The 19,773-nt window shown below is 38.8% G+C and overlaps 1 protein-coding gene across 1 annotated transcript in view; it reads right to left on the bottom strand.

Moving 5' to 3' along the window:
- LOC107704499 (uncharacterized) overlaps nucleotides 1-19,773 on the bottom strand; it is a 42,395-nt gene that overhangs the window by 15,309 nt on the left and 7,313 nt on the right. The window contains exons 4-5 of the mRNA XM_016507435.1: nucleotides 11,774-12,062; nucleotides 10,447-10,472 (exon numbers count right to left, since the gene is read on the bottom strand). Coding sequence (XP_016362921.1) covers nucleotides 10,447-10,472; nucleotides 11,774-12,062 — 315 coding nt within the window. The remainder of the gene's footprint in view (nucleotides 1-10,446; nucleotides 10,473-11,773; nucleotides 12,063-19,773) is intronic.

Genomic DNA, 19,773 nt, shown 5'->3' on the forward strand with positions numbered 1-19,773 from the left:
TCGCTTATCAGTTTGAGCCCGATTGAGAAGCAGAGGATATTATTGCAGAACCTGTGCAAGCACAGTTTTTAATGGTAGGCCTATGTTTTTTGCTTGTTGTTGTCTCATACTTGTAGATATTCTGTTATTTGTAAATGCTACTGCTTATGTTAGCTTTTAATATACGGTTTTATCCAGATTAAAGCTTTAATACAGTATGGCAACTGCACGTGCATACATTTTTAATGCTTCTCATAGCTATGTGAAAATAAGTGTATAATTGGAACAGTTCATTGTTGGAGCTGAGCTGAATGAGAGAGAGAGAGAGAGAGAGCGAGAGAGCAAGAGAGAGAGATGCAGAGTGTGTGCAGAGCAGGGGGACGCACGGAACAGTATTAAGAACCGCTGCTTTAGAACATTGATTTTGAAACTTGTGAATCCATTAGAATCGTTAGAAGACAGAATCGCGATTCATATATGAATAGATTTTTACGTGCACCTCTAGTTTTCTCTTCCTCTTCTCTAAAGCAGCGCAGCATGGCCTCGCCCCTTTTGCTGCCTCTTCCCGAGGGCGGGGTTTAACTGGGTTTGTGATGTCACGAACCCGGGAAGTAACTTGTTGTAGTCCCTACCAGCCATTTTTGTAGGCATTAAACTGCCAGAATTTTAAAAGACGATATCTCCGTTTGCATTGAACTTTCAGCTTCGTAACTTTGCAGATATTGTTTATGCTCAAACAGCAACATTACACACTAACGTTAAAAAAGTGAAATCGCAATCAACCACCCCTTTAATCAATCACTAATAACTGATTTAATCAATCAGTAACAACCTGATAACCGATTTCAAACCATGTTTTTTTCACTGCAGTTTAAAGGTGAAAATATGAAAATATAAGTCATGTAACAGAAGTTATGGCTAACTTGATTTATGTATTGTGACATATTTCAGAGTGAAACCGCTTTTAGAATGTGAAAAATTATAGGGTGGGACTTGACTTTATTCACATAAATTCAAGGGTGGGGGAGAGTGTTGCTTGGACCTGAAGAGTCGAAAATGCACGTCTTATCTCTGATTGTGGCTGTTTTGAAATGTGTTTTGGGTTTTATAAGACAAATGGTTAGACCTTAGTCAGGGTAGCCAACATTTGGAATTTTTTTCTTGGATGAAAATGTGGCTGAGAGGTATAAACCTAGTCTTTACAATGGTGTACACTGTGTCTAAAAGCCCTATACTTTCCATAACCAGAGCTGGGTAGTAATTGATTACACGTAATCTGGATTATGTAATCAGATTCCAAAAATTCAGTACTTGTAATTAGATTAAATTACATTTTAAAATATTCGGAATCAGACTACAGCTATTTTTTTATTGATTACTTGATTACATATTATCTACGCAATAGCAATAAATGATTAATCATTTATTTATTCTCCCTAATTCCTTTTTATTATCTTTTAAAGGGCACCTATTATGCAAAATCCACTTTTACTTGGTATTTAGACGTAAATGTGTGTTGGCAGTGTGTGAACACAGCCACCCTAGAATGATAAAAATTCACCCACTTCTTATTTTTTAATCCCCAATAAAGCAAACCAGTCTCATTAGGCATGCCATTTTGATTCTCTTAGCATTATGACATCACAATGTTTAGGCCCCGCCCACGGCCGCTGACTGACAGTCCTGCATTAACGTAGTTTCTGCCCTCAGCGAGTTGTGGAGATCCCACGCTGAGGATGCACTCAAGGAGATGGAATGTCCTTACTGCGAGGATATGAGTCTCTTCTCTCTGCGCTCGTGGGCAGCTTTCTTCTCAGAAAGCTTTCTTCTCCCCTCACGCCCTCCCGTTTTCTTCCTCCCAGGAGACTGCAAGGAAAAAACAGCAGGGCAGAGGACCTCGGCGCCCGGAGACGAGCAAGCTCATGCCAGCCCCGCTCCTGCGTGCCCCACTCTCTCCACATAGAGAGGTATCCCCCGTCCTCTTGTCCCAGCCAGACCAGCATCCCTCCGCGGCTGCGGGCGATCTGGTCTCGTTTGGTGGGAGTGAGTGCGACACAAGTGCACTTGACGACAGCATGTCGTTACTGGCTTCGGACGCAGAGGAGCTGTCGGGGTCAATCAATGCCCCCGGCCCCCTGCCGACTACGGACCACAGCAAGCCCAAGCCAGGCATGGACGGCGAACTGATCCGCGTCCTGTCAAAGCTGTGGAGGAGCTGGCACTGGAGTGGTCTCCACCAGAAAAGCACACTCGCAGTCACCTGGATGAATGGTTCCTGCCGGGGCGCCGCCAGGCCCCTCGTCAACGAGCGTCACCATTCTTCCCGGAAGTTCATGATGAAATCGCCAAGTCGTGGCGCGCCCCCTACTCAGCTCGCCTACGTGCCTCCTCTTCCTCATGACGGTCGACGGCACTGAAGAGAAAGGGTACGATAAAATGCCTCCCCTGGATGAGTCTGTGGCCGCGCTTCTCTGCTCGCCCACGGCTATCGGCTGGAAAGTGAAGGTCACCTACCCATCCAAGCCATGCAGGATGACTTCAGCCCTCGCTGGAAGGGCCTACGCGTCTGCTGGACAAGCAGCTTCAGCACTCCATTCTATGGCAGTCCTAAAGGTCTATCAGGCCAAACTCCTCCAAGGCATGGATGAGTCTGGCCCAGACCTCGCAGCTTTCAAGCTTTCAAGCTTTTTCCCGGTCTCCCCCTCTGGCCTCTTCAGACATGCAGTTGAGGGATTCGCCGAGCGCTTTACTGCTGCACAGATGTCGTCCCAGGCAATGCGGCACTTCCTTCCCAAGCGCTCCAGCTCCACGGCTGCTTCTAGTCAGCCCAAATCAGCGCCGACTCAGCAGCCCGCGATGCCTGCACCTCCAGCCGCCCAGGCGGCTCCCAAGCCTGAGGCTCGCTAGTGCTCTCGCTCTGCCAGACGCTACCCATTTCCGAAGAGTCGGGGACCCCGGCCCAAGTTAGTGGTGGACCCAGCTCCTCAGGCAACCTCCTGATCTGCGGGAAAGGAAGAGGAGGGGGCCAAGTCTCACTACAGCCGGACCTTCCCCCAAGTAGCCTCTGTTGTGCCTCCAAGCACCCCGTTCAGTTCCGGGTGCCGACGGCAGTGTGTTTGTGAACACTAGGCCCATTCAAAAACCACCCACACAACCAGCCGCTGTTATAGCAGGAAAAATAAAACACAAACATTTTCAAAAAGAGAGCATATTTCCTATTCCGCTTACCACGAGTGTCGGGTCCCCACAAGATGATCCTCCACCCGAATTAATCCAACCCCTTGCCACACAGGCCGAGGCCTGGCAGGCCATCCCCGGTGTGTCAGACTGGGTTTTGGGGAAAATAAAACGAGGTTACACTCTTCAGTTCGCTCGAAGATCCCCGCGCTTCCATGGCGTGGTTCCCACCTTGGTTCAGAGCAAGGATGCTCACATCCTGCACTCCGAGGTGATGAATTTACTGGTGAAAGGAGTCATAGAAATGGTTCTCCCAGGTCAGAGCGAGTCAGGCTTTTACAGCCATTACTTCCTCGTTCCCAAAAAGGGTGGCAGTCTTCGACCCATCCTCGATCTAAGATGCCTGAACTGCGCCCTTATGAAATGGCCATTCAGGATGATTACTTTGAAACAGATCCTCTTGCAAGTGTGCCCAGGAGACTGGTTCTTTTCTCTGGATCTGAAGGACGCGTACTTTCACATCCAGATAGCCCCCCATCACAGACGATTCTTGAGATTCGCCTTCGAGGGAGTGGCATATCAATACACAGTCCTTCCATTCGGACTGTCCCTAGCGCCTCGCACTTTTACGAAGTGCATGGATGCAGCTCTTTCTCCGCTGAGACAGATGGGAATCCGCATTCTGAATTACCTCGACGACTGGCTCGTTTTAGCCCAGTTGGAGGACGAGCTACTATCTCACAGATCCTTTCTCCTCAGCCACTTGGAATGCCTGGGGCTCAGGGTCAATTTTGCCAAGAGTGCTCTGTCTCCCAGCCAGCGGATATCGTTCCGGGGAGCAGTTTTCGACTCGACCCAAATGAGGGTGACAGTCGCGCCAGAACGTGCTCTGGCTATCCGGCAGCTTGCGGCCTCCTTTCAGACGATGCTAGGTCTAATTGTCAGGGTTCGGGTTTGATCTGTCTCTTTCTCCTGCATGATCTTTTGATTTTGTTTGTGTTTGCACGTGCTGGCTGCGATCAGCTGATCACGGTTTACGATCGGAGTGGTGGTGAACTTGTTCGCGGCTTTTTGTTTTCATTCACGCGTACCAGACGCACACAGCTCATTGAGTTTTGCAATCAGCGCGGTTGGGCACGCGTTCACAGCTGTTTATTTTCTTATCTATTCTTTCCTTATTTAAATCTCATGTTTTTTCTTTGTCTTTGTCAGTGTGTTTTGTCGCTTATGCTTTACACGCGATTCTTGTTTTGGTTCATCAGTTATTGGTCCTGTTGTTTTCTTTTTTCTTCTTTTACCCAGTTATTCCATTTGATGTCTGGACTGCCTATGCTCCTTGACCAGTGGTCTGTTCATCTGGATTTTTGGACTTTTGTTCTGGATTACTATTTATATTCGTTGATCCTGCTAAGTTGGCCTGGGCTATCATCTTTAATGACCTTCACCTGTCTTGGACTATCGCTCGCCTGGTGTTTGATCTACTTGGACTCTGACTTGTTTCACTGGGCTCCTGGATTTTTGGATCTGGAAGTTTTCAGTCCATTATCGAATACCCTCATCACTGAATAAAACTTTGTAGCATTTCTAACTGCATTTGGGTCTTTCCTTTCAGTGACTCCTGACACTAATGGTCTCCGCGTCTCCAGTACTACAGCTGGGCCTGCTCCGTATAGGCCTGCTTCATGATCTGTGGGGTATTTTGAGCTGAAACTTCACAGACACATTCTGGGGACACCCAAGACCAATATTACAACTTGTAAAAAGGGGCATAATAGGTGCCCTTTAAATGTTCCTTTCTAATCCAGCCAACCCCTCATATACACTCAGAAAGTCTTCCAGTTTTGTGGACATTCACACAGAGATCAGTCACTAATCAGGTGCCTATAATTACACAGAAAATTGAGAGGCCACACAGCATTTGACCACTGGATTTACAAAAATCATATAAGTTTTAAGAAGTGTTTCCTCAACATTTCAACATTGTATCAACTGCTGAACACATTTATTTTCATTTGAATCAGTTGCTTATTTAACCAGCTTTTCAATCAATTCATGAATCTCCTGCAGCTCCTTCACGAACCCCAGTTTGAGAAAGCATGACGTAATGTAACGTTTAATGAACTTCATGTTGTTAATAACAATGAATGGAATATATTTTCTTTTTTTCTTTACATTTTTATATAAATATTATGCAAGATTATCTTGTTTAAATCAATGTGATAAACGAGTAAGGTCAAAAGTAATCATAAAGTAGTCTGATTATATTACCTAAAGTATGTAATGTAATGGATTATGTTACTAACTACAATTGAACTAACTACAACATCTTTCGTTATATAAATTCAGTTATAATTAAAATTTTCTTAGGGATAAAAATCTACCTCAGCTTATGCTCTAGACCATAGGGAGCCCTTTTACATTACTATAAGGTTACAATTAACAACAGAGCCCAAACTTAAATTTAATTACGATTTATTTTTAAATATAACAAGCAACACTCAACTTTAAAAAAAAAATTGTATGAAACCATGTAAATTGCACATAATGCAGTTTTTAAAAATGTAAAAATTTACCGGCTGGAACAACAGCATAAAACTATGACTGATAATCTCAGGTACTGATGTGCTTTATTCAATGTTAAATGTGTCCAGGGGCGTAAATTTGGTCTAACAGTTGGGGGGGACAATAAACATAAAATTTCTCAAGAGCAGTTTTTGAAGGGGACACAAATAATCCAGCTAAAATTGTACTTGTAAGGATATGTATTATGTATTGTATATGTATTGCCCACCTTTAAAATTTGAATGCCCCCCATCAGTACTGGCCTGTAACAGTGAATGTTGATCCTCTCTGACTATTACATGGTACCAGAACAGAAGTAACTGAAGACATAAAAACACATTTTAAACTCACCATCCAGACGCCAGAAACAAAACAGAACCAAACAGACCAAAACATCTTCACCTGTTTCAGTCCACAAATCATATGAAAAGACAAACTCTTCAAAACTGATTCAGTGATAAAATGACATATGAGCTGATATGAAGCTGATCTGTAGTAAAATTAAGTGAAACTCCCCCTTCAGCTAAAATAACTGCACATCTTTCAGTGTTAATGCATGTGATTGCCTGGCACTTCTTCTTTTTTGGCTGATTATTTCACACTCTGAACATCGTCACTTTGAGCTCCAGTAGGGCGTCCACTTCCTGTAGATCCATTGTGTAATTTTTCAACAGAAACAAACTGACCCATAGCATGTGAAATGTGTCTTAAAGTAAGAGTTTCAGCTTGTCATGAGATCCTGAGAGTGTTTGGCTCTGCTCTCTCCTGTCTTCATTTCTTGTCTTCATTTCTTATCAAATATCTCGATTGTTTCAGAGTTTCTCTAATGGCTTTATGGAGCAGGAACAGATTACCTGCTAGAACTGTGTGTATAAAAGTGTTCTCTGATATCTTCAAATGATTAATATTCAGCAGCTACGGATTATGACGCTGATGTGACACTCTAAATGCTTACTTTGTTACAACACTGCATTAGTCCTTACAGCTGCTATTAGAGTATGTGAGGAAGTTTTTCATTTGTCTTTGACCCTTATCATCAGATCAGACTGTGGCCCTCAGTTCATGCCTGCTCAATTTCAACAGTTCTGTGAGGCAAATAAAGTCTACATGTGAAGACAACACCAAAATGGGCAGAGGTGATGTGACCATATTAAAACACTCAGGCAGAGGGGCTAGACTGGAAACAGACCATATACAGATCCACTGAACACAATACTTCTGCTGAGCCTTGCTGAGTTTCTTCTCCAACAGGAAAACCCCTTCTAGTGGGCCCCGGCCCCTGGTAGAGAACCACTGCTCTAAATGCTTACTTGCTAACAAGTGAACACCGCATTAGTGAGACAAAAACAACATGACACTGCAACGGTTTCTCACTCACTTCAGTCAAGCTGCTAAAGACTGTAAAATAAAGATAATCAGCTGTGAGATGCCGTTTTGAGCAAACGCTTGCATATGAGGCGGGCAAATAAAGCAATAATTCCAGACCAGTTCAACATGACCAAACCAACATGAAGTCGCATGAGCACTCGCAGGTATTGAGGGAGTGGAGAAAATCTCTGATGATATTATTATACTCGCGCCAAACCAAGAGACACATGATCAGAGATCACATGCAGTCCACCACAGAGTAAGTTCTGGTAAGACAAGAAAAGACCAGAAAACTGACAACTCAGTTGAGCTCAAGCTCCAGACACTATTGTGTCCAAAAAGTACCTCGTTTGTGAAGAAATTCTTCAGTGCAAATGCAAATGACCCCCAGCTGAACAGCAAAAGCAATCAGACAGAACTAGTGGAGTCAGAGGAAACTGAGCAGATCACTTCTGATAACATGCTGATTCAGACTGAGCTACTGATGATGCTGTTGAACCGCATGAAACACAGCCACAAATCACACTACAGAGATTTAAAAACTTTATCGTTGACTGTCTGAGGAAATGCAGTGCATATATGTTGTGTTTATGTATTTCACTGTGTTGTCGAAGTATATTACAGCTATATTATTCTAATATATTGTAACAAAGTATATTATTATTATAACATCTACCAAATCACTACTTTCTCAGATTAAAAGGTGAAGCTAGAGCAATTGTTTGTTTATTATTGTGGAAACAAACAGAAATCTAATCAGCTTAATTATAATGTAAACATTTACAGCTAATATTTTAAGTAATGTTTCAATAATGTAAAGTTTTATGTGGATTGCACTGCTGAAACTGTTCAAATGTACATATAGTTTTTTTTTCCTCCAGGAGGCGCTCGACATAATAAATGTAATAAAACATGCAGAGACACTTGAAGCTCAGAGTGAGAAAACTTTATTGAGAAAGACAATCAAATACAGATGACAAATGAACATCAGTAGTAAAGAGAGATCTGTGTGTCTCAACTGAGAGAAAGATAAACAAAACAAAAACGATTCAAACTAATCATACAGTGTTCATTCATTGACCAGAGGAGAACTGGCCCACAAACTGAATCTGGTTTCTCCCAAGGGTTTTTCTCCATTTCTGTCACCTAATGGAGTTTGGGTTCCTTGCCACTGTCGACTCTGACCTTGTGTAGTTGGGGACACTAAATACTCATCATATATTATTGAGCTGACAGTTATCACTGTAAAACTGCTTTGAAACAATTGACTTGACTTGACTAATGCAAAAAGAGTGAGAGTTCTGCTTTAGATTTCATTACGTCCTGAAAAAATATATATAGAGAGCCTTGAATTAATAAATTTTTAAAACGTTTATATACTGTATGAAAAATCAGTTTGTAAGAAATTACATCAATCATGTACCTGGTGTATGAATCTGTGCTTGATCTTGATCAGCTCTTCTGGATCTGATGTCATTAACCAGAAGAATGACAGTAGCCACGCCCACCAGAGCAGAGAGGGCCAATCGGATCACAGCTTCAGTAGAACCACAACAGTGGACAGAGTCTGAGGAATAAAAACACCAAACTGAGATCAGCTCAGTCAATAAACGTTCATATCAGCGCCGACATCAACTAATATCAGCGCTGCCAGACCTGAACATGTGTGACAGAGTTGAGTGATGTCCAGATGTTGAGTCTGGTTGCTGATGGGATTGTTGAGCACACAGCTGTAGCTGTTTTTATCCTGATATTCCACCTCCAGAGGTAGAGAGAGACTGATGCTGAGATCAGACTGAAAGGAGTTAATTTATTTCCTTATGAAATTAACTCTTCATGAAGCCAATACTCAGGAACTCACACAAAACAGACGCCATGCAATAACACAATAAAACTTATCTGGAGAAGAAATCTTCAAAAAGAACAAACAACACCTCTCTCCTCGCCCATTTACAACCCCCTTCTCCCCCTGCCCGCTCTGCCTCTCCCTCTTTTCCCCCAAAAGGTTTCACCCAAAGTTCATTAAGAATATGCATATCCCACATATCATGTATCTTGTGAACCTGTTGTTTTTCCCCTTCATGTTTAGTGTCATTTTAAAGGTCTTTGTGCGATTGGTAAATTGGGTTCAATTTCAAAGTAGTCATTTATATTGTGTGAAAGATTCAAAACCTTTGTAGAATTATGTTCTGCTGAGGAGGGGGTGTGTCCCCCTTTAGGCCTGTGGGAATGTTTAGACCGTGTCTTGTGTTAAATTAGGATAACTGTTACATGTGTGACTATGTAAAATTTGTTTGTCTCCTACATGGAACACTTGGCTATTTTCCATATAGCTACAGTAAACCATGCTGCCACGCGGATACAATATGTTTCACAATTGCATTATCCTTTCTAAATTGGCTTCTAATTGTTACATTATGTAATTGGCATGATACAATTTTACCTGACTAATAATAAATTGTTATATTTGATTTATTCTGAACTCTCCTAAAATCATTATGACTAGTAAACTGTGAGGAGGCTTTTGTTACCGCAAATCTATGGCCAGGATAGATCAAACTGAAGGCTTGTGAATGATAGGAGCAGTCGGCACGTCATCGGAGACCTTCTGATTTCTGTCTATCGCCGATGTTAGCAAGTTGTACGGGAAAGGACTAAGTGAATTACACTTTTTGTCATAAGCAAGCAGTAGGCGGCAGGCAAAATAGGTATTAGTCTACCTACACCCTCTGACTATCATCAGACTGGTGAGTTTGTGACCGTAAGATCCACGTAAGGCCAGCGTGAGACTTAAAAGAGACATTAGGTCCCCAGTGAACGGATAATTGAAAGTATAGTGAGTCCGGAATAATCAAATATCTAAATTAATATTTGTGATCATTAAAGTTAGGCAATATTTCAAAGCAATATTTCTAATTAAAAACTGATCACGTGAAATTGGAGTCAGATTGAACACGGAGCTAGACTAAAATTTAAACTAAATCCTGACAAATTCAGAAGCGCAAGTAAAAGACCGACTACGCATTAAACCTTAAACCAGGCCGCTGGATTCCGCTTTTTGGGTTTGGCGGGTGGATCCTTACAAGACACACTGAAGAACATTGTGAAGAGTTATTGCTGATGACAGGAACAGGCAGACGAGCTGAAAACATGAGAGAATAAAGAGAAATTAGGATGAATGAAGAAATTCAAGCAGACAAGGAAGCATTGAGAGGAGCCAAGACTGATCAAAAGTACATTTAAAAACTATTTAATACAAAGTTTAATATAAACCTGAAAAAAGGCTATTTTGTAATTCTAAGTAATTTGATACTTCTTTAGATTTACTGCAACAGATAAAATAAATGAAACCAATAATACACTCACCATAGACAGTGAGACTGAAACTCTCAGTCAGTTTTTCAGTCTGTAGTTTATAATATCCAGCAAGTTCAGTTGTGATGTTTGTGATGGTCAGAGATCCAGTTTGATTGTCCAGCTTCAGTCTGTCTCTGAATCTCCTGTCAAGAGCATCATCATGTACAGTAATGCTGTCGGTCCATTTATAGATTTCAGCTATTAAAGCCTTTTGATTTTCAAACCCCCAGCGAATCACAACACTCATTTCAGTAAGATCAGAGTTCAGAGTGACTGAATCTCCCTCCATCACTGATATTTCATCTGGATCACCAAAACACACACAGAACAAACAGGGTTTGTCACAGATTAATACTGTTAAGTAACTTGTGCATCACATTTATTTAAATAGGATAATCTTATACCATATTGATATAAAAATACAAAGATTAAGAAAATATATTCCATTTGTTGTTATTAACAACATGACGTGCATTGAACATTACATTACGTCAAGGTTTCCCAAACTGGGGTTCGTAAAGGAACTGCAGGGGGTTTGTGAGTTTAACGAAAAGCTAATAATTAATTAAATCGTAAAAATGTAAAAACAAAATAAAAACAAAATTATAATTTAAATCAAAATAAAACACTTACTATTTGTTTACCTCATGTCATGTGAAAATTAACTAAGGGGGACTTCAAGTAAATATATTAGGTGCGAGGTTCATGACAACAAAAAAAAAGTTTGGGAATGCCTGCATTACATGTAAATAAGAAACAATGTGAATTTTTATGTGTTTGAAAGACAAAAGATTCCAACTACATGGTAATACATGATTAAATAACCTACTGAGTGATAATTCAAATAAAAACTTGTGTGTTCATCAGTAGTTGATGCAATGTTGAATCACTTCTTAAACCTGAAATGATTTTTGTAAACCCAGTGGTCAAATGCTGTGTAGCCACCTGACTAAGTAATGCCCACAAAACTGGAAGACTTTGAGTGTATATAAGCAGTAGGATATTTTAGAAAGGAACATTTCAAAGATGAAAGAGGAATTAGGGAGAATCTAAAGTATGAATACTTTATTGCTATTGTTTTAATGATATGTAATCATGGCATCAATTAAAAAATCTGAGAATTTTAAAATGTAATTTAATCTAATTACAAGTACTTAATTTGATTACGTAATCCAGATGACATGTAATCAGTTACTACCCAGTTCTGAATATCATGCAACAGAACAGACACAAAAGAAGCAACATGCTGTGTGGATTAATTATTGCATCAACTAAAAACTTAAAACAGGTGAAACAGATATATAACTCACTATGCATGCTGAGAAAGAACATAATCCCAAGTATATCATTGTTATATAGCTGATAAACTCCAGAGTCTGTGGTTCTGGTGTTAGTGATGGTCAGAGATCCGGTTTGATTGTCCAGCTTAAGTCTGTCTCTGAATCTCCCGCCAAGAACATCATCATATACAGTGATGCTGCCGGTCTGTTTATTAATTTCAGCTATTAAAGTGTCTTCACTTGCAAACTTCCACTGAATCACATCATCATCCATTATTTCAGTACGACCGGAGTTTAGAGTGACTGAATCTCCTTCCTTCACTAACGCTGTCTTCAGAACTGTTAAAACCAAACAGAAAGAGAACAAAGAGAAACAGGGTTAAAAATGGTTATTTGATGGTTTACTAAAGTAAATAGTTTGTAGTTTAAATTTGAAATGAATATCATCATGTACCAACAGAAGCAAAATTGATTATTGATTATTAAATGGAAATTTGGATTATTAGTTGTATATTTGTGCTGTTTAAAATACACACATATACATATCTCCCATCAAGAACATCATCATAAACAGTCATGCTGTCGTCCCGTTTATAGATTTCAGCTATTAAAGTGTTTTCATTTCCAAACCCCCACTGAATCAGATCATCATCATGTATTTCAGTAAGATCAGAGTTTAGAGTGACTGAATCTCCCTCCTTCACTAACACTTTATCACCAAACACTCCTGAAGAACAGAGTTGTTGTTTTTTACAGATTAAGCTTTAAACTCACTTGATGTTGGTTTGATGAAGCTTCACTAAAATACTTTTAATCAATTACGTATGACGTGAATAATATTCTACAGCTGTACAAAGACAAGTCATGATAAATGAAAAGAGAATTAGAGTTTTATATGGAAAAATAACTAACTAGAAAGCATTTTAATACAACAAACACTAATGCTGTTGGTTGTTTGAGCTACATATTTAATTGAATCTATCACGAACTGAATACACTAAATATTTTGAATTCAAACTTGACCTCAGATTAATATCAGGGTATATTTCTATATGAGAATAACAGTGAATGTTTATCCTCTCTGACTAATTTAACCAGTAATTTATTACATGTTACCAGAACAGAAGCAGCTGAAGCCATAAAAACACATTTCAAACTCACCAACCAGACGCCACAAACACAAACAGAACCAAACTGATTTCACAGACATTTTCTTTATTGGTTCACTGAAAAGCCCACGATAGCGATGCTTAAAATGTCTGAAAACTCTCACGACTGAACTGTGCTATTTATCTGGTTGAATCCTCCCCAAACCTCAGTTAGTTTCCGTTCACACGTCCATCTCCTTTCTCATCAAGAAAAATCAACAAGCTTCTGCTGATCTCACATTTTCCAATGAATTCTGGCCCTGTGTGAAAACTAATAAAAGAGTGAAATATTGTATTAGATATTTGTATCTACTGGTGTGTTATTTAGTGCTGTGAGCTGTCAGACTAGGGGTGTGCAATTTACACAGACTGTTTAATGCAGCTCAGATGTGGCATAAATGTGTGTTGAGTGGAAATGAGAATATTGAAACAAAAAAACGAACGATACTTTAGCCTAAATGTGAAACTAAAACCAGCAGTATGTGGTGGCAAGACACTGTCTTAATGAGTGAGTCACTGAATCATTCATCCAACCAATTTGTTCAAAATGAATTAAGGAACGAAGCAAGTGACCGTATTTATTAATGGGTCTTTGAATCACTGAATACATTTAAATGGACATCAGTAATCTAATTATTTACCTTATTCTAAATAAGACAATATTATGATTATGGTGTTTACATGAGTTGCTTTTAGAATATTCCTTTCATGTTCCTGTTTTACATGTTATAGTACATAGTTCAAGACTTCTTCCGTTTCAGAGTAAGAAGGTTCACGTACATTATTCAGTACATTAATAAAAAACATGTTTTTGTGGTATATATGGTTTGCTGGAGAAAAAAACAAAAAGCTGTACAAAAATAAAAATGTAAGGATATTTAAAAAAGGAAAACATAGACAGAGGGTGCATTATGGGTGCTGACGTTTTCCTACCTATTTTGAAAAAGGGAATTTCTTCTGCATAGGCAGCCAATTAAAGTTTTATTGAAAGTTTTTAAACTGTTGCCGTTAGTTGATTTTCCCCCTGTGGGTTAAAGGGTGGAAATATTGCATAAATTACATTTGACTGAAATGCTTGTATTGAAACATTTTACATTCTATTTATGATAAAACTTTCATGGTCTTCTACATTAACTGTTCCCTCCTGGTGGAATGACCTTCCCAGCTCAATCCAAGCAGCTGAGTCCTTGATAATTTCAAGAAACATCTGAAAACACATCTCTTTCGTCTTCATTTGACCCTCTAACTCTAGCACTCTCTATTCTAATGCTACTTCTAATTTTATCTAAATTTCTAATTTTTTTTTAATTAAAAAACTTGACCCTCTTTACATTTGCACTCTCTATTGTATTTCTATTCTAATGGCCAATCCATCATTTTTTGGGGGGATTTATTTTTATTAATTTTTTTAATAAGTATCGGTTTGGCCTAATAGTTAGAGAGTCTGACTTGTAACCCAAACGTTGCGGGTTTGAATCTCGGTACCAGCAGAGGCTGTAGGTGGGGGAAGTCCAGGGCTTGCCCAAGCAGAATTTTATTTGGGGGCCCCTCTGTGTCGCTAATGCGACTGATTATTGTCAATGCTTGATTATTCGCACACTATAAATCTAACACACCCATTATCAATTTATTGTTGTACAGCAGCATCATATGACCCCTTTAATTGTAACAGAGGCAAACCCACAAGAGTGGTCAGGTGTTAATTTGCACTTTAAAATTCAAAGTCTTACAGTCAGTGGCATACTTATTGTGGTGTACTGAAAAGTAGCTAAATAAACCAGCAAACAATGCATTTATGGAACAGAATGCTATTTTGACAACAAATTATTATACACAGCAGCAAGCCATCTGTACATAAAAAAACAACCTTAATCTATCTAATCCAGGCATAATGATATTGGAATATAATAGCAAAGACCCCAAAGGTAGGCTAAGGTAAATAATGTTAAGCTGTTATTAGTACCAAGTTTATGAAACAGAATTGTTTTATTACAAAAATATAACAGCAAAGACCCCAAAGGAAGGCTAAGGTAAATAATGTTAAGCTGTCATCAGTGTCACCAAGTTTATGAAAAATATATCCACGAGGAATTACCCATTCAAATTTGACGACGTGTTTTATTCCTATCATTGTGTAGTTAACTATAAGGTTTACTCTGTTTTCCTGCCAGTTCACTGGCCACTTGCTTTCATGTATTTCGGGAGAAATGGGTGAATTTCCGTGATGTTAATCTACAGATCCACGACAGCGTCCAGCGCACATTAAAAATATAACTGAAAAAAGAACCCGGAAATCTTTGGACAACCTTACTTAGAGAGGCGTAGCCTTCATGCAATTCACGATATTGTGATATTGATAAAAATGTAACCTAGATAAATGTGTGCTGTTAGATGCATATACAGTCGTTTGTGCGGAGAGTGGAAGCTGAAGAAAGCAGACCTAGGGTGTATTCACACCAGGAAAGTCCACTAGTTCACTTGCTTTGGTCCGGACCAAATGCAATGTTGATTTTTTTTGTTTTGTTTGGTGCGGTTCGCTTTCACACTGCCCTTTTTTGCAAGTGGACCAGAAATAGTAAACAAAACCACACTAAGGTCATCCATTCATTGGACAGAAGTTCTCAAGCAGGGAAAAACAGGAAGTGCAAAAACAGGCTAATCATGGAGATCTTTCGTAGTGCAATTTTTATTCTTTTAATGATTTGGTGTTATCAGATACTAACGCAATATGAAGAAACTTATGAGCATCATATGAGACAATGTCAGACGATGTTGTAATTACGACTTGCCGAAAATAAAATCTATAGATATAAAATACTTAAAGCACATCATAATGTTAGTTTAAACATTTAACCTAGATAAATGTGCGCTATTAGGTGCATATCCAATCGTTTGTGCGGAGAGTAGAAGCAGAAGCGCGCTTCAGGACATCAGTGGAAACAAATTAAATAGGCTACGCCGTCATTTTTGCTCATAAACGTAAGAGTAATACATCATTTGGAATTGTAAAGGGTCTACCTTTATTTGTGTGCACTCACAATATCATCAAAAACCTGTGCTTTTGTAAAATAAGGCAAACAAACAAGATACGCTTTCTGTCGTCTTGGTCTTGAGCAGGAGCGCTTCACAATTATGAACCGAAACTCAGCGAATACTTGCCTCCTCACAGACATGATAAATATCTAATAGAATGCTTTAAATACTTTGAAACGAAATAACTCAAATCGAAAACAAAAACTCTTTCATTATGTAGGCTAACCAGTAAAGATGTATTTCTCTCTAAAGGCGCCAGTCCTGAGGAGATGGCCAGTCAGGATCGTCAACTTCATCTTGTGACACTGACTCAGAAAATATTATTTATTTCATATTTAATAGTATTTTATTTATTTATTTATTAATTCATTCATTCATTTATTCATTTATTTATTTAATATTTGTTGTTTTTTGGGCTTCTGCCAAGATGTTTGCATGCAGTATAAATAGCCTACAGCAGCATTTTAGTGCCATGTTGAAAAATAACTAACTAAATAAGATTAACGTCATCATATTTTAAGAATAAAGTCAAAATTACGATAATAAAATCATATTATTTTGCATGAAGTTAGTGTGAAAATTCCACCTATACTCCGCCAAAAAAAAAATTAAAAAAATAAAATTAAATAAAAAGTCTGTAGCATCCAACCTGTCATTCTTCACATTTAACATGAAAAACAGCAATAAAACGTAGGCTTATTGACGTTTTTTGAAACTCTGATCGATTTCATGAAACATTCATTTGTATTAAATTGTTCTGATTTTTTCAACATGCATTCAAATATTTATTCATGTTTATTTCGTGCAGCAAATATTAAAGAGGAAAATATCATTGATTCACATGCTGCTTGAACTGAGACAAATATAGTTATATCACTACAAATCTAAGAGCGTAAAAACACATTTATTGTTTGTAGTATTTGATTATAAAGTTGACAGAAGGCTGACACTTTGTGTTTTAATATAAGTAACAAAAGCACAAAGCTTATTGCGATTATTGGGTGGCTTGCGTGCTACAAATGATGCATGGACTTGAAAACGTTAAATATTATTTCCAAGCATTTATAGCGTAAATAAAACAGCTTGTGAATACACATAACGTTAATCACTTCAGAAAAATCAACAATAAGTTAACCAAGTTGGAGCCAATAATGTTTGGGGGGGCTCATACAAATTTTTTTGCATATGGGCCCGGGGCTGACTTTGTACGCCACTGATTCTTCATATATATACACTGCCGTTCAGAAGTTTGGGATCAGTAAGACTTGTAATGTTTTTTAAAGAAGTCTCTTATGCTCATCAAGGCTGCATTTATTTGAATAAGGGCGACTGGCCAATCAGATCTCAATATTGTAACAAACTGCACACAAGCTCCAGTGAATGGTTCAAGCAAAACTTCTGATGAAAAGAAGACACTATAATATAACGTGTGAGTGTAAGGGACGGAGAGACATTATCAAGCATGCCAAATATGGGGCAGTTGTGGCCTAATGGTTAGTGAGTCGGACTTGTAACCTGAAGGTTGTGGGTTCGAGTCTCTGTACTGGAAGGGATCGTAGGTGGGGAGAGTGAATGTAAACTGCTCTCTTCCATCTTCAATACCCACAACTGCACCCCGATTGCTCTCTGGGCGCTGTAGCAAAAATGGCTTGTGTTCACTACTCACTGCTGTGTGTGTGTGTGTGTGCACTTGGACGGGTTAAATGCAGAGTACAAACTCAGAGTATGAGACGCCTCACTTTCACTTTATACATTTACATGTAGTCATTTAGGAGACGCTTTTATCCAAAGCGACTTACAAATGAGGACAATAAAGCAAACAAAACCAATGCGCATGTGTGACAAAAATCAGATGGTGGGTGTACAGTATGCACATACTATTCTGGTGACAAAATTTGTGTCCCGCACATTCTACGCTGATCCTTGCATATGCATAAAAACCTAACCCTAACCCTGACGACTGTACAACCATATTTAAGACATTTGAAAGCATTTTAAGGCCTTCATTTTGTATTGTTGAATTTTAAACTTAAAAACTCTAAAAACTTTAAGGACCTGCAGAAACACTGTGTGTGTGTGTTTTGTAAATATTACACCGTTCTCAAGCCAGTCTGGGCAGATGGTTTACTATTGAGATAGTAAAGGTCATTTATTTGATGATATAGTTTGAAACGGTAACTTTTATGCAGGTTTGTTCAGTTTATTTTAAAATGTTAATGAGCAGCTTTGCTTTCTGTGTATGTGTAAGATGATAACACCATTTAAAAAGTAAGGAGGTGGTATGTCAGAATTATAATTATGATTGTTTTGGAACATATCATATTTCTAGAGCTTTAGCATTTTGATCATATTTCAATCCACCTTTAAAGTCAAGGTTAAGTTTCGGTTTGCAAACATTAACCCAGATTGTGAGAACAAAAGCTTATACCACAGACTGAAAAACAGGTTTCAGTTTTTCTTTGTTTGTTCTTATGTCTATATTTGGTTTGTGTTTCTCCTGCTGTGTTTTGAGTACTCCTGAGCGTTTTGATTTTGTTTAATAAAATGCCTTCTGAAGATTTTATTGTGAGCCAATACCTGACACATAAGACATAGGTATATAATGATATTAGAACTGTTTGTATTTGTTCCCCAGATGTATATGGTGCCATATATGTATAAAAAATATGTATAAAAAATCTTGCTCTGCGTACTGGTGAGACTGAAATACAGAGAAATGATCAAATACTCTGGATGTTTGGAGATGAGCGCAAGCTCTTAGCCGAAATCCATATGAAGAACAAAATCTTCGAAACATATAACACTGATGACGGGAGATTTGGTGACAGTCTGGAGCTGGACCGATATACTGGATCTCTCATTATCAGAGACACCAAATCCACACACTCCGGAGTTTATCATCTGAAGATGATCAAAAAAAGTGCAACCATATACAAAAGTTTCCAGGTCAATGTCAACGGTGGTGGTGGTGAGTAAATATTTTATTTTAATTTTTTTTTTTTTTTTTTTGTTGTATAGTGTTACAATACAACAATGTAAAACACACCTTTGTACCAAGAAATTGTACACTGTAAAAAAAGAAATCTGTAAAATTTACGGTAAAATACCGGCAGCTGTGGTTGCCAGAACTTCACCGTAAAAAATATGGTAGCAACATTTTAGGTTTTACAGACTTAACTTAAATTCACAATAAAATACCACATTTCATTAACTGATGTAATGTTAATAAACTAACATATTGAAATGTTAATATCTGTTTTGAACCATTGTAATGCACTGATAACCACCAAAAACGTCTAGGTTACTTGTGTAGCCCTCGTTCCCTGAAGGAGGGAACGGAGACGTTACGTCAGTCGTGACTGACGAATTGGGATCTCGCCCGAGAGAAAAGATGCCCGTCGCTCGTGGAGCTCTTTTAGAATTTGCTCTTTTAGAAAGGAAAAAACACTCTTTAAGAGAGAGCGCTGAAGCGCCCAGGGGAGGTCGCGGCGGGACCGCAGAATGACAGCTGCAGCTCGCCGAGGTTTCAGCAGCCTGGATGGCAACCCCCGCTGATACGCCGTCACACCAACGCCAGCTGTTTTTCCAAAACACTTCGTCTGTCACGACCGACGTAACGTCGAACGTGACTGGCTGAAAGGGAACTGGTGGTGATGAGAAAGTTACGTGATGAACCAATGCTCATCACAAACAGCTTATCTACGAGCTGAGGAAGACAATACTTATATATAGAAGGTGCACAGTGTCATTCACACTAACACTAAACTCCATCATGGTGACACACATGATACTGAAATAATGCAATAAACATTAATTTAACAACATTAGATGTAAGATTAAACCCTAATGTACAAAACTGATAAGAAAAA

The sequence above is a fragment of the Sinocyclocheilus anshuiensis genome, unplaced genomic scaffold (genome assembly GCF_001515605.1).
Source record: "Sinocyclocheilus anshuiensis isolate Anshui unplaced genomic scaffold, SAMN03320099.WGS_v1.1 scaffold2468, whole genome shotgun sequence".
In the NCBI taxonomy this organism is placed as follows: Eukaryota; Metazoa; Chordata; class Actinopteri; order Cypriniformes; family Cyprinidae; genus Sinocyclocheilus; species Sinocyclocheilus anshuiensis.